Source organism: Eleutherodactylus coqui, chromosome 2 (genome assembly GCF_035609145.1).
Source record: "Eleutherodactylus coqui strain aEleCoq1 chromosome 2, aEleCoq1.hap1, whole genome shotgun sequence".
Lineage (NCBI taxonomy): Eukaryota > Metazoa > Chordata > Amphibia > Anura > Eleutherodactylidae > Eleutherodactylus > Eleutherodactylus coqui.
In genome coordinates, this window is record NC_089838.1 from 163,962,139 (window position 1) to 163,977,136 (window position 14,998).

At 46.7% G+C, this 14,998-nt stretch overlaps 1 protein-coding gene across 1 annotated transcript in view; it reads left to right on the forward strand.

Annotated features, from left to right (window-relative positions):
- Window positions 1-8,574: 8,574 nt before the first annotated feature.
- Window positions 8,575-14,998, forward strand: part of MLC1 (modulator of VRAC current 1) — a 38,810-nt gene continuing 32,386 nt past the window's right edge. Inside the window, exons 1-3 of the mRNA XM_066589896.1 lie at window positions 8,575-8,655; window positions 9,116-9,286; window positions 12,751-12,840. Coding sequence (XP_066445993.1) covers window positions 9,122-9,286; window positions 12,751-12,840 — 255 coding nt within the window. The 5' untranslated portion in view covers window positions 8,575-8,655; window positions 9,116-9,121. The remainder of the gene's footprint in view (window positions 8,656-9,115; window positions 9,287-12,750; window positions 12,841-14,998) is intronic.

Sequence of the window (14,998 nt, forward strand, 5' to 3'; positions counted from 1 at the left end):
TTCCTTTCCCTAGTACAAAGCGCTCAAAGAGCACTATGTACTAAAAAGTGTAAGTGTAACTTCCACTTCACAAGTTGGTGGTCATGTGACCGACGGAATCCCCTGTTACAGCAGAGCTGTAGGGTCCTAATGAACCCTGATCAGCTTTGCCAGAGACTATTGTCACTGCAGGGGAATGTTTTCGCCTGTAACTGGGGGTCCTATGTATCAAATGGAAAAAAAACAAAACATGTGAATGTCCCCCAGAGGTCTTATATGATGTCATGGAGGACATAGATGTAAAAAAAAAAAAACAACAACATAAATAAGTAAGAAAAAAAATTTAAATAAAAATATTAACATAAAAAGAAAATAACCCAAAACCGATGCCAATCAAAACAGTCGGCGTATGCGTCCTGTAATCCAAAGCGATACATATTATATGTCAAAATGTCTGAAACAAAACATCTGATCGCTTCTTCCCCGGAGTGATGCAAGATTGTTTTGACTTGGACAGAGATGGTCGGCACAGGTGGAAGGGGAATGTTTTGTACTTCTGTATAACAGTTAAGGCTGGTTTACACAGAGCAATGATCGCTCAAATGACAGCTACTCAGCTACTTAAATACCAATTATGTATGCAAATGAAGCCTTCCTGAATGCAGCTAATAGCCTGAGGCTATTATCTGCGCTCAAATCCTTTATTCTCCATGGGGAAACAATGCTATCAGCACTCCCTGTGGAGAACTACAGATAAAAGTGAGGGACGATTTTTATGTTGGACTGAATTTAACGATTAGACGATTGGCGCAGTTACAGGCACAGATTATCGCTAAAACGATCGCCTATTAGCGATAATTGGCTGGTGTAAATGGGCCTTAATTTCTGGACATTCTGCTGATTTGATACATTACCTTTATTGCTCTCCAGCCTCCAGATATCTTGTCTTCCTCAAAGGAAACATTTACTTTTTGGCCGATGTTTAAAGGCTCTCGACCAATCACAGCATCCTGTGTGAAATAGATCTGGTCATTGATCATGCCATAGTCATTGCAGAAGCGAGTGACCACTCCTTCTGTGTGCCTGATAGCCTCATAGTCTGCAGAGAGATAAATACACACAATGTATTAGTGGCAACAGTAACAATGCAAAGAATCAACTAACTTCTATATGTAATCCTGCTTTACTAACTGGTTGACGAGCCGTAGTGCGATTTGCAGTACTTGCAGCGTGGTAGGGGGGCTTCCATGGGGGACTGATCTCTGCTTTTGACGCATTTCAAACAGCATTTTTGATGAGCATTTTAAATGCGCTCAAAAGAGTCTGAAAAATCACATTGTTTACAGTAGCTTGTGGCGCGGAGGCCAGGTGGGCGTCTCCCGCTGGCGGTTTGTGGCGCAGAGGCCAGGTGGGCGTCTCCCGCTGGCGGTTTGTGGCGCAGAGGCCAGGTGGGCGTCTCCCGCTGGCGGTTTGTGGCGCAGAGGCCAGGTGGGCGTCTCCCGCTGGCGGTTTGTGGCGCAGAGGCCAGGTGGGCGTCTCCCGCTGGCGGTTTGTGGCGCAGAGGCCAGGTGGGCGTCTCCCGCTGGCGGTTTGTGGCGCAGAGGCCAGGTGGGCGTCTCCCGCTGGCGGTTTGTGGCGCAGAGGCCAGGTGGGCGTCTCCCGTCGGTGACGTAATGAATGTGGTAAAACCCCAGTAAGGTCGCACTGAACTGCATTTGTTAACATACCCCATCATTGTGATGGGTGATGAGCTGCATTAAAAAGCGCCAAAATAGAGCAAACAGTGCTGCATTCGAATGCACGTCTGCAAAGCTCTATTGAAATCAATGGAAGTGTTGTACCGTGATTAATCGCAGTAAAAAGAGGGCTGTGTCTCAATGTACCGTGTGGAAACCCAGGCTTAGGCTGAATGCCCACAGACGGGGGAGCCTGAGGCGGAATCCCACTCTGCCTACGGCTGAGGACCCTATGTACTTGTCTAGGTCTTCCCTGCAGATGTGTGCAGAAGTGGCAGCACACATGCGCAGTAGATTTTTTTTCTTTAGGCCTCATGTCCACAGGGAAAATCAGGCCCGCTACGGATTCTCCATGGAGAATCCGCAGCGGGTCCCTCCTGCCCCGCGGACATGAGGCATAAAAATAAGAATAAACTTACCTCTCACCCGCTCCGGATCTTCCCTTCGCCGCGGCGTCATCTTCTCTGCGTCGCGGCCGGATCTTCTTTCTTCGGCCCGGCGGATGCGCAGTGTCAGCCGTCAGTGCACCGCAGTTTGGACGGCTTCCATTGACATTAATGAAAGCCTTCTGTTTGGATTACAGGACGCATACGCCGACTGTTTTGATTGCCATCGGTTTTGGGTTATTTTCTGTTTTATGTTAATATTTTTATATTATTATTTTTTTTTTATATCTATGTCCTCCATGACATGATATAAGACCTCTGGGGGACATTCACATGTTTGGTTTTCTTTTTTGCATTTGATACATAGGACCCTCAGTTACAGGTGAAAACATTCCCCTGTAGTGACAATAGTCTCTCGCAAAGCTGATCAGGGTTCACTAGGATTTAATCCCGCGTCATATTTTTACTATCGGCCAGGATTAAAGCCCAGGACCATGTGCTGTGAATTTAGGCCTCATGTCCACGGGCAAAATAGGATTTAGAATCCGCAGCAGATCGCCTGCATGCGGATCCGCACCCCATAGGGATGCATTGACCACCCGAGGGTAGATAAATACCCGCAGATGGTCAATATAAGGGAATTTAAAAAAATGGAGCATGAAAAAATCCGGACCATGCTCCATTTTCGTGCGGAGACCTAAATCAGAATATACTCACCTGCTCTGGATCTTTCCTTCGCCGTGGCTTCATCTTCTCTCCGTCGCGGCCGGATCTTTTTTCTTCGGGCGGCGCATGCGCGGGGCACGCAACCGACGTGCCGTGCACATCCGCCGGGCCGAAGACAGAAGATCCGGCCGCGACGGAGAGAAGATGAAGCCGCGAAGAAGGGAAGATCCGGAGCGGGCGAGAGGTGAGTTAATTCTTATTTTCAGCCCTCATGTCCGCGGGGCAGGAGGGACCCGCTGCAGATTCTCTATGGAGAATCCGTAGCGGGCCTGATTTTCCCCGGGGACATGAGGCCTTACAGCGCTTGGTCCTTTTTGGGTTAAACTGGAGAATTATAAATACCAAGTTGAATTGAAAAGTAATCACAAAAACTGTCATTTTGAGGAAAGCAAATACATGCCGTGTGCAACCACTCTGGCTGTCGGGTTCTGTGTGCACGGAAGGTTTTGAAACCGAAACCTGAGTGGGATCAAAAAAAAAACATGCGCAGTTTGTTTTTTTTTAAACTCCCACTTTCTTGCGGTCGGTCTGCAGTATCAGCCGTGGGTGTGCCGCGATTTGGGCGGCTTCCATTGACATTAATGGAAACCGTCCCTGCGGGGTCCGCGCTCCAATGCAGCATGCTGCGGTACGTTTTCCAGACCAAAGGGTCCACCAGACACATCCGCATGCTTTCACCTGCGTGCACAAATGTCTCCCCCGGGCCGCTTGAACTGCAGATCGTCCGTGTGCCGTAATTCAGGTGCGCCCGCGGACGCTGGGCCTTAGCGCTCCTGCAGACAGGTGTATTTACAGCGTGTGTATACCGCCGCGCACACCACTGGCCTGCGGGTTTCTGATGGGTTTTTCACACATGTAAAAAACAATGTAAGCTGTTTAAACGGAACGTCGCTAAGCGGGAAATGTAAAGAAGCGCCAGACTGCGCAGAACAGCGAGGAGGAAAAGGGGCTGCCAAACAGTAATAGGCCGGCTCACACTACATTACACACGGGGGCTTTACCACAGGCCTCCTGGCCACCGGCCATGCCCTGTATAAATGGGTGGGGCAGGAAGAAGAGCCATGTGCTGCTGCACCTGCCGCAATGCCACCTACCCTTCCCGGCTCTCGGGCCGGCACACGGCTCCGCTCTCCGCCAGAAGAAGGCGGCCGCATCCCTCAGCAGGCTCAGCATGTCCACACTCCTCCGGCCGCCGTGCGCACCTATCACACCTGGGCCCACGCCACCACTAGGGGGAGCAGTCACGTGACGTCGCCCGCCCCGCGGTAGTTCAGCTGAGGCAGGAAGAAGCGGCCGTGTATGAGCTGTGACCGGCGCCCTTCCTGCCCATCCCACCTACTGCATGGAAGATGTGGGCATGGTGTGGCGCCAGTTCTCAGGCCGCTGACTGGCGGGGTCAGGCTCTCTATGCACAGCAATATAGAAGTGGCAGTAAAACCTGGGCGGACTGCACAGCGCCTGCACATGGCCGGCCGCACTGCTGTCACACAGTGCTAATATATATAATCCCGGATATATATATATATATATATATATATGGCATCTGGATTATCTGATAGCCTGCGAACGTTGGACAGAGCAGACCGGCTCTCACAGACGGGCCCGTCACCGCTCCCAGTCGGCCAAAACGGAGCAGTTCCGCACTGTCAACCCCTTTAAGGATCCAGCTGTTTTCAGGGATTTTACCCATCTGGTGGTTTTACTGCCATATATATATATTATTATTTTTTTCCACTGACTTTTTTCTCTCCCCCCCCCCCCTTTTTATAGGAGGTAAAAAGTTACAAAAACTTTTTTTCAAAGTTTTATATATATATTTTTTAAACTAGTATATTTATGCTACAATAAACTATGGGAACGGGTTCCACATTTTGTTTCAGACGTTTTGATATGTAATATGTTTGTTTTCGGATTACAGCACGCACACAGCAATGTTTTTGGTTGGCATTCGTTTTGGGTCATTTTATTTTTTATGTATATATTTTTATTTTATGATGCAAACTTTTTAAAACTTATTTTTGTAACTATTTTTTTCCTATCTGAGTTCCTCATGCCGTCATATAAGACCGCTGAGGGTCATTCACATTTCCTTTTTTTATTTCATACTTTTCCATAGGAGCTGCATCCATGGGAGCCCCAGTTACAGGGGCAACATCCCCTGTAGTGACAATAGTCCCTGGCAGAGCTGATCAGGGGTCTTCTAGGCCATACCCTGCAGCTCTGCTGTACCAGAGGGCACCCAGCAGTCACATGATCACCAGGTCGTATAGTACAAATAATACTTTCACTCTAGTACATAGTGCTATGTAGTCTGGAAATGAGAAGTCAGAAGTTGTTAGAAATCACTCTTGCCTTCTCCTCCGGGTCCTCAGCTGTGTCTGACAGCTGAGAACACAACATGCTCCTACTTGATTGCAGCACAGAGGTTTTAATCCCAAGCCATGCTTCTCCTATCAGCCAGCATTAAAGCCCAGGACCAAGCGCCGAACATTCCCCGCGCTTTGTCCTTAAAGAGAACACTGTGGCTGGCACTATTTGTGGGGGCGCTCTGGCACTATTTGTGGGGGCGCTCTAGCCCATTTTCTGGCTTAGGACCCTGCTCTAGTAAAGTGCCCAGATAAATCATATATAGAATATGTGGATACACTGTATATTTCTTTCCAGGATAGATAGTGCCACCCAATGTCAGAGTTCAGGAAATACCAAATACGTATTAATAAGGGCCCATTCACATCAGTGTTGAACCTCCATTACTAGAGATGAGCGAACCTACTCGACCACGCCCCTTTTTCGCCCGAGCTCCGCGATTTTCGAGTACTTCCGTACTCGGGCGAAAAGATTCGGGGGGCGTCGGGGGGGGGGTTGCAGCGAGCAGTGGGGGGGAGGGAGAGAGAGAGGGCTCCCCCCTGTTCCGCGCTGCTACCCCCTGCTCCGCCACGCCTCCCCCCGGCGCTCCCCGAATCTTTTCACCCGAGTAGTGAAGTACTCGAAAATCGCGGTGCTCGATCGAATAATTACTCGAAACGAGTACGTTCGCTCATCTCTATCCATTACTGATTTCCACACAAAAAAAAAACCATGCAGCACTATTTCATCCTGTCAAATCCAAAATAGACCCCCCGTTATAGTCAATGGGGTTCATTCAGTGCCAGTCGTTTACTTCATATAACAATCACTTCGGCCAGGGGTTTCTCGAATGGAGCAGGAAAACGCCCCCCCCCCCCATGTAGATGTGAACAAGGCCTATATAATGCCATACTGTCACAATGTCAGGCTTCATCTCTGACACTGGCAGTAGCACTAGTGAACTGGTGTATTATTTCCGTGTGTGTCCCCTTATGGTATGTTTACACGGAGCGGAAATGCTGGGAATGTCCACAGGGGGAAATTCCGTGGCAAATTTCACAGCATTTCTGCATCCTAAACAGAGTCAAAATCCATACAAATTGGTGCGGATTGTGACTTCGCTGTACCCGCAGCTGATTTCAGAAGTTACAGCCCTCGCCTCCCAAGTATTTGGCTGTTAGTGCATACCTTCACCCGGTACCTGACTGCCTGTACTACATGCCGCTGGTCAGGTGATGCGGAAGAGCCATCAGCAGACCGGCAGCACTACACTCACTAGAGGCCGCCGGGGGCCTGGTGAAGACTGCGGAGGTAAGAGGGAGCATGGGATCTTCTGTGAAATCAGCTGCAGAAGCACAGCAGATTACAAGTCAAAATCTGCAACAATTTGTACGGATTTTGACTCTGTTTCGGATGCGGAAATTCTGCAAAATTTGCAGCGGAAATTCCGCAATATTTCTGCTACCTGCAAACATACCCTTAGGCTACATGCACACAAGCACAAATCTTGCGTGAGTTTTGTGCGTTGCAAGACACACAAAAGTTGCGCAAATGTGAACTCCATTCTTGTCAAAGGAATTATTCATATGAACAATTTTATCCCTCACAGCAATGCTGCAAGGTCAAAAATTGCTGCATGTTCTAATTTTTGGTGTTTTCTCGGAACGCATCACCCATTGTTTTCAATAGGACCCTTAAAGACGTCACATGGCACTCGCATGCCGTGAGATGTGATATTTCCTATTGAAACCAATGGAAAGCCAGCACTCGATGAATGGCTGTGATTGATTCATCGAGCGTTGGCTGTGATTGGCTAAACATCAGCCAATCAGAAGCAGCACTTCCAGGAGGGAGGGATTTTTCAATCCCCTTCCAGAAGAGAAGAAGAAGAATAGTGCCGGGAAGATGACTCGGGCGGGCTGACAGCATGCTTGTCACATACTACAAAACATCGCATGTGTGAATTAATCCATTGGAAAGCATGGGCTGAACGAACACGCGATTTGTCGCCTGTGTGAACGAGGCCTTAGGTAGATGTCTACCACCTCCTACTTATTTAGCACACATATATTGCCCAACACTACACAGATTATCATCACTCGTATTGGTGCTCACAATCTAAATCCACCTATTACTATGTTTTTGTAGTGTGGAAGGAAACCCCCACAAACACAGAGGGAACATACCAACTCTATGCAAATGTTGCCGGTACTATTGTACCTTGACGCCCCCGGAAGCTAGGGGTTTGACAAGACTTGCATAGAGGAAACACCCCTATCACACCCCTAGCTGAATTATAGAAGGTCCTAGCAGCATGTCCATTGATGTTGTGCCTGGGCTGGAGTGTTAGGGTTTGTTTTCCAGTTAGGCTTACATTATTAGCTGTAGATGCAGAAGCCTTTACAGCTATTAATGTAAGCCTAATAGGAAAAGGAACCCTAACCCTCCAGCCCAGGCACACAATCAATACACGTACTGCAGCTGTCCGTGCGCTGCCCTAGTCACAGGCACTTGGGGGATTCATGACGCCACTGCCGGCGCCCCTCTCACAGCCTCGCTGCTGTCGTCCTGCCTTCTCAGAACGGCACTGCCCGCTGTCCTTTGCTGCCACCGCTCACAGCCTCGCTTCTGTTCTCCTGCCATCTTAGAACAGCAAGGCCTGCTGTCCTCTGCCGGTGCCGGCGCTCCCAGCCTTGCCGCTGTGCTCCTGCTGTCTCAGAACGTCAAGGCCCACTGTCCTCTGGCGCTCCATGCCTCGCCGCTGTGCTCCTGCTGTCTCAGAACGACACTTGGGGGATTAAACACCCCCAGCGAATCAGAAGCTGGGGGCATTAGCAAATTTCTTGACAGCTGTATTATGTCGCCACCCCTTACTTCCGGTGGTGACATAATACAACAGTACCAATATTGCCTTTGGTGAGCTGTGAACCCAGGACTGCAGGACTACAGTGCTAACCACTGAGCCACCATGCAGAAAATATAACAGATCTGCTGCTTCACTGTTGTTCATGCCCACATAGTTTACTCCACCCACCTTTTTGAAAATTGCTGAGAAATTATATAAACAAAAAAAGGGCAAAATTATTGTGCAAATACTGCGCTGGGACTTTTCTACCAGAACACTAGCACAAAGCCCCCCTCTCCCGCTTTATTCCTACAGTACAGAAATATTTTTTATAGACCCAAAAAAACTAGACCAAACTGAACAAATCAGTGAGCAGCTTTTGCTTGAAGATTAATAACCTCAACCAACCATTTTTTTTTTAGTTTCTCCTCCTCATTAAAATTCAAGAGGCATTTGTGTTCTCTGGCCCAAGTACAGTTCTTCCCTGCTTTTGTCTACATATGAATAGAGGCTGTTTCACATAAGGGCAGGAGAGCAAAGTTTTCAAATGCAGCATGAATCTGTGAGCAGAGACTACACCCAGACGGCATACAGCTCCACTCCACACTATTTCATTCTGACCAACCTCCAACGTTAGGTACGTATCAAAGCATTCAGACATCCACTGTTGGTAATATGTAGAGGACTTATTTCAATATATTTAATTCCTTAGACCAGTAAAGTTCTGCCCCGACTGCCGTTCAGTATATTCCACCTCTGTCTGCATTGTAATGTGTATAAAATCTGTCAAAAATAATAAACAAATGTAGCTTTTCTGCTGACGTGTAAATCTGCCACATGATTACGCTTTTCTATTTGATTATTTGCGAATTGCAGTAGTTTTCCTTTTTGTGTGTCTTCGTTCATTTTATAGTTTGTTGCCAGCCCACCATTGTACACACCACCCATGGCTTGTTTGTATCCCTCCCTATAAAGCTCATGCAGCCGGTGGTTGTCCTTGGAGTTTTGTTCCTGTTTTAACACATCGCAGCCTGTAAAGTTAGTGAAACTTTGTTGTGTGAAGGTAGTCTTCACTGACTTCTGTTTCTTCGACTTAGATCAGTATGACTAAAGAAGAGAGGTACAATGAAGAATATAGTTATGATAGGATGGCTACTTTAGAGCTTGGGATGCAAGAAAGTAGAAAGTACCAAGCAGATCTGCAATCTTCAGACATCATACACCCATGTGTGAAATATAAAACCTGGATGTTTTCTCTTCTGATTGGGGTAGGTGGTAATAATGGTCTATTATTTATTCATATTCTGCTGTATCCTGTGTTTGTTTGTTTTTTGTCCTTTTTTAATTTTTTACTTTTCAATAAATGACTAATAAATCTTCAGCAGAAAGCTCATACTGCTCACTCATGTGTATGGGAATGTGGGGGGTTGTCACAAATGGAGAAATGTGAGATAAAGTAGTTGTCATGGAGGCAGATATTCCTTGTCAGTGATCAAAGTGGGACATTACACTTAACGCCCTTTTAGACGGGATGACTGTCGGACAAGCGATGCCCGACACTCGTCCCCACACATACTAGCTCCTGAGCACCTGCACAGGAGCTAGTATCGTTAGCTCTCAGCGGACAGGCTGCAGGAGATTTCTCTCTCGCTCCCCCGCCCCTCTCTATTGAGTTAACATAGCGGCTGTTCAGTACTGAATGCCTGCTATTTACACTGAACGATGAGTGAGCAGCTCATCAGCCATCATTTATGCAGCATGGACGATGAGCTGATCACTCATTGTTCAGTGTAAATAGCGGCTGTTCAGTACTGAAAGGCCGCTATGTTAAGTCAATGGAAAGGGGCAGGGGAGCAGGAGGAGTGAAATCTCCTCCAGCCGCCCTGCCCCCCCCCCCCGCTGGCCGCTCTGTGAGCGAGCCAGTGCTACTATCTCTCATGCAGGAGCACAGGAGCGAGGACACACAGGGACGAGTGTCAGGCATCGTTTGTCCGACATTCGCCCCGTGTAAATGGGACCCTAGGGGCTCCTTCCACGGACGAATTTCCGCCGAGTAATACGCGGCGAAAATCCGCCGCGTTGCCCGCAGCTATTAGGTTCTATTGAACCTAATAGCTCAATTCTCACGGTGTGGAATTCCATCGCGGAATTCCGCACCGTGAAATCACCCGACCTCACCCGCGGCATGCTCTATTTGCCGCGGGTGTACGCGCGGACGGCTTCCATTTCAGTCAATGGAAGCCGTCCGTCACGCTATCTTCCGCTGTGGCACAGCAGAAGATAGCGTGAAACCGCTTCCCCGCCCACCGCCAGCTGCGTCATATGACGCTGTGGGCGTGTCATGTGACGCTGTGGGCGTGTCATATGACGCGAACGGCGCGTCACACGCTCTATTTCGCATGCGCGCCGAAGCGTCATGCGGGACGAAAGACGCCGGATCCGAAGGTAAGCATTGGGGTCTCTGGGGGGCGCCGAGACGGGCTTCGCCGCGGAATTCTGGGGCGGAGCCCGTCACGGCCGTGGAAAGCCTGCCTAAGACTCTCCTCAGCCTGGAGGCTATACGCAACAATAGAAAACTACAATGGAGAAAGATTTAGGTGTAATGACCCTTTTACAATGGACTGCATGAGCACTGACGTCACCGCTAAGGTCGTTAGCGCTGTACAGCATTTACACAGAAAGACTTTACCACTGGATCGCGGGCTTCTCGGCAGCTTCTCGCTCAGCGCTTTATGTGAAGTGTGGCATGTTTAGACAGAAGGACAAGCCCGCGATCCACCGATGGTTTGTAAGCTGACTGAAAAGTTAGCATAACAATCTGTGAACACAAAGCGGGTGATTTTCCGCATTAACACTGCACGATTATCGCTCACATTCATTTGTTCGAACGAATTTTGAGTGATATCGTCCCGTGTAAATGGCCATAAGTGTTAATAATGAACATCATGCAATAGCAGTCTGTTGCATCAATAACCAACGTAATATTGTCCTGGATTTGGAAAGGTATGGATTTCCAAAGAAAGTTTTTTAGTTTACTCCTTCGGGCTTCCTGCATGTATTTATTTTTTTGTGACTTTTTTTAGATTGAAAAAAAACCATAAAATTCATGCATTTTTGAAGCAAAATTTCCTTTTCACACATCTTTTACAACTTTTGAATTTATTTTTCTAGTCCTAAACCCAGGGTCTTGACATTCGTCTGGATGTTACTTTAACACACCTCCAAATATCTGGGGGATGTACTGGAAAAGAAGTCTAATCCACGGAGGCTCCGCAATTTATAGGGTTTAAAGGGGTATTCCCATCTCTGGAATCTTATTTCAGTGTGCTCGAAATCACAAAACAGTGTTCTCACCCAGAAGATGTTTATGTCCAAAATGTTGGAAAAAAATAGCAAAGGAAGTTTGCACACGTCTTTCATCTAAATCTGATGGCCGGTATCTCAGGAGCGCATGCGCACTAGCTTTTGGCCACCAGCTACTGTTGCTATTTCTTTCCATAGAAGGGGTGGTGTGGTTTGCTGGCAGTGAGCAGTAAGCAACCAGAGGGCAGAGGAATCAGTAGCTGCAATATCTGGAGAATGGAGCATAAACATTTTATGGGTGAGTGCATTGTTTTGTAATTTTTGGAATACATTGAATTAGGGTTTACCACAGGACACAATCGCAGGTCTTGTGGAGTGTCATATCTCAATGATCAGAGGACATACACAATATTAACCCCTTAAGGACATGGCCTATTTTGGGCTTAAGGACGCAACGATTTTTGGCGGATTTTCATCTCCATTTTTCAAAAACCATAACTTTTTTATTTTTCCGTCAACGCGGCTGTATAAGGGCTTGTTTTTTGCGTGGCGAGCTGTAGTTTTTATCCGTGCCACTTTTGGGTACATAGACTATATCGTAAACAGGGAGAGAAAACGCATCAATTCTGCCATAATTTTTTTTTTCTTTACAGCGTTAATTATGCAGCATAAATGACACAATACATTTTTTTCTGCGAGTCGGTTTACAACGATACCAAAATTCTTATATTTTTTTTAGGTTTTTCCACTTTTTTGTACTTTTTTTATGCTAATATTAGAAAAAGCACAAAAAGGTTTTTTTTTTACATTTTTCTTTTCTTTTTTTTTTTACACTATTTGAGTCCCTCTGAGGGACTTGCAGCACAGCACTTATGACCGCTGTGATAAGGCATGGCAGGGCTACTGCCCTGCCATGCCTTATCGCTTCTACAGCGATCATAGGCATTGGCACTACCGGACGCCAGTGTCTGGCGTCCTGTTGCCATGGCGACAGGTCGGGCTCTCGCGATAACATCGTGAGAGCCGGCTGGAGACACAGAGGGAGCGCGCTCCCTCTGTGAACTCTTTCCCTGCCGCAATCTACTTAGATCGCGGCAGGGAAGGGGTTAACAGCGGGGGCGCATCTCCGATGCCCCCCCACTGTTGCAGTGGGAGGCCCTCTATCATTGACAGCCAACTCCCGCTGCGGGATAGCACGAGATCAGTCATGATCTCGCGCTTTCCCGATGACGTTAGGGTACGTCATTTTGCGGGAAGTACCAGCCTGCCATGACGTACCCTTACGTCATGTGGCGGGAAGGGGTTAAGCAGATAGTTTTAATTTTATGGCTGTTTTTGCTTTGTCCAAACCACACATCTAGCTTTTAGTTAGTATTTTTAGCTACTCGGTCATACTATCCAATATTTTTGTATTGTTATTTTGTTGCAGAGTTGTCTTCTTGCCACATCAGGATTTTCCATTTACCTCGGAAATGTATTCCCTTCAGAAATGGACTACTTGAGATGTGCAGCAGGGTCTGTAAGTATGACTAATATTAAGTAACATACAATGTTTCAGTACTGGTGCATTATGTCTCTACCGGAACTAGGGGTGGAGACCAGGGCAGAGTGACAGGGAACACCCACATAACGCTCCCCGGGTTAGGGATAGTTTTAGGGATGTGCTCAACTCCAGCGCTGTCCTGTCGGGCTCTGGCACGGATTTACAGCCTCTGTTCTGCTGTAGCGCATGGCGAGTGGTGGGGAGTGGCTTAAGCTGTGCCGGCGGAGGACATAAGAGATACCTGCACTGATGGGAGGCCGGCAGGGAGAGTCAGACCGGGGAACGGACAGCGCTAGACCAGAGAGGTGAGAAGCCAGAGCGCCAGGGACTGTGACAGGTGCCGGGAGGACTGGAGAGAGATTGCAGTGCTGATGGGAGGCCGCCAGGGAGACTCACAGCGGGGAACTGCACAGTGACAGGAGCCGCCAAGGGAGATGATGTTACAGCGGCAACGATGGGAGATCAGGGGACACTGACAGAAGACAGGAGGGAAAATGACCGGCGGTCAAAGTGACAGCGAGGTCAGGAGGGGAAATACATGGCACGGCACCATAACCACACTGACAGTGCCGCTAGCAATAACAGGGCTAGCAGCGCACAGAGCAGCCCAGCGGGGAGCCTACATGGTAGAACGATGGGTGGAGGTCTCACCTTGCGTCTGGGGAGGAATGGGAGGTAGCCAATCGCCAGCTGTGGGCGTTCCCTATAACTCCACCAGGACAAACCCATTATTTCACCCACAGTTCCGGTGGAGACAAGATGCACCAGTACCCAATGCTTCAACTTTGCACACTTCAACTATAATTGGTATAACAGAAACTTGATGGTTGTGATTTCTGATGATTTGCAGATTATATGCCAGTGTTAAGCAGTGTTGTGCTGGAGTAAGATGCACCAAATTTGTTAGGAGATGCACTCCTCATATTAAATTTGACACATCTTTTTTCAGTCAATGCTTTATCTATGAGCTATAATACATTTGTACAATAAGTTACGCAAAGTTATGGTGTAAATTCTAGTTTATCTGGTGGGTGGGAGGCCATGTGTCCCCTGCTAAGCCCTGCTCACTTTTTGAATCATAAAATCAAAAGGCTGCAAATTGTTTATGCAAAAACATGTGCCACAATTAGCTTTTTTTATGCCAGAAAACTGGGCCAAGTGCTTTGATCATTTCTTCTTGTGTAAAAGGCTCACTCACACAAGAGTATTTTGACTGCGTATTAAGCGTGTATTTTTTACATGTCTAATATGCAGTACACAGCAAATACATATGTAACATGCGTGTTCATTGCATATTTTATGCATTCATAGACCATAATTGGTACGTATTAACCCCTTCATGACATGGCCTATTTTGGGCTTAAGGACGCAACAATTTTTGGCGGATTTTCTTCTCCGTTTATCAAAAGTCATAACTTTTTTATTTTTCCGTCGAAGCGGCCGTATAAGGGCTTGTTTTTTGCGTGGAGAACTGTAGTTTTTATCGGTGCCACTTTTGGGTACATAGACTATATTGTAAAACTTTTTTTTTTTATGATAGCAGGGAGAGAAAACGCATCAATTCTGCCATAGATTTTTTTATTTCTTTTTTACAGCGTTAATCATGCAGCATAAATGACACAATCCTTTTTTCTGCAGGTCGGTACGGTTACAACAATACCAAAATTCTTACATTTTTTTTAGGTTTTCCCACTTTTCTGCAATAAAAACCCTTTTTTTGGAAATCTTTTTTCTATTCTAAATTGCTGCATTCAAAGTCCTGTAACTTTTTTATTTTTTGATGTACAGCGCTCTATGAGGGCTTATTTTTTGCAAGACGAGCTGTAGTTTTTACTGGTACCATTTTGGGGTACATATGGCTTTTTTGATCACTTTTATTGCGTTTTTAGTGAGGCAAAATGCTAAAAATTAGCATTTTGCCTCAGTTTTTTTGCGTTTTTTTTAGCGTTTTTTTCCGTGCACAGTCAAAAGCATGTGCAACTTTTTGTATGCGTCGTTATGGATGTGACAATACCAAATATGTGGGGTTTTTGTTTTTTTTTACCTTTTTTTATGCTAATCTGAGAAAAAGCATAAAAAATGTTTTTTTTTTAACTTTTTTTACATTTTTTTTATTCATTTTTTTAATCTTAGT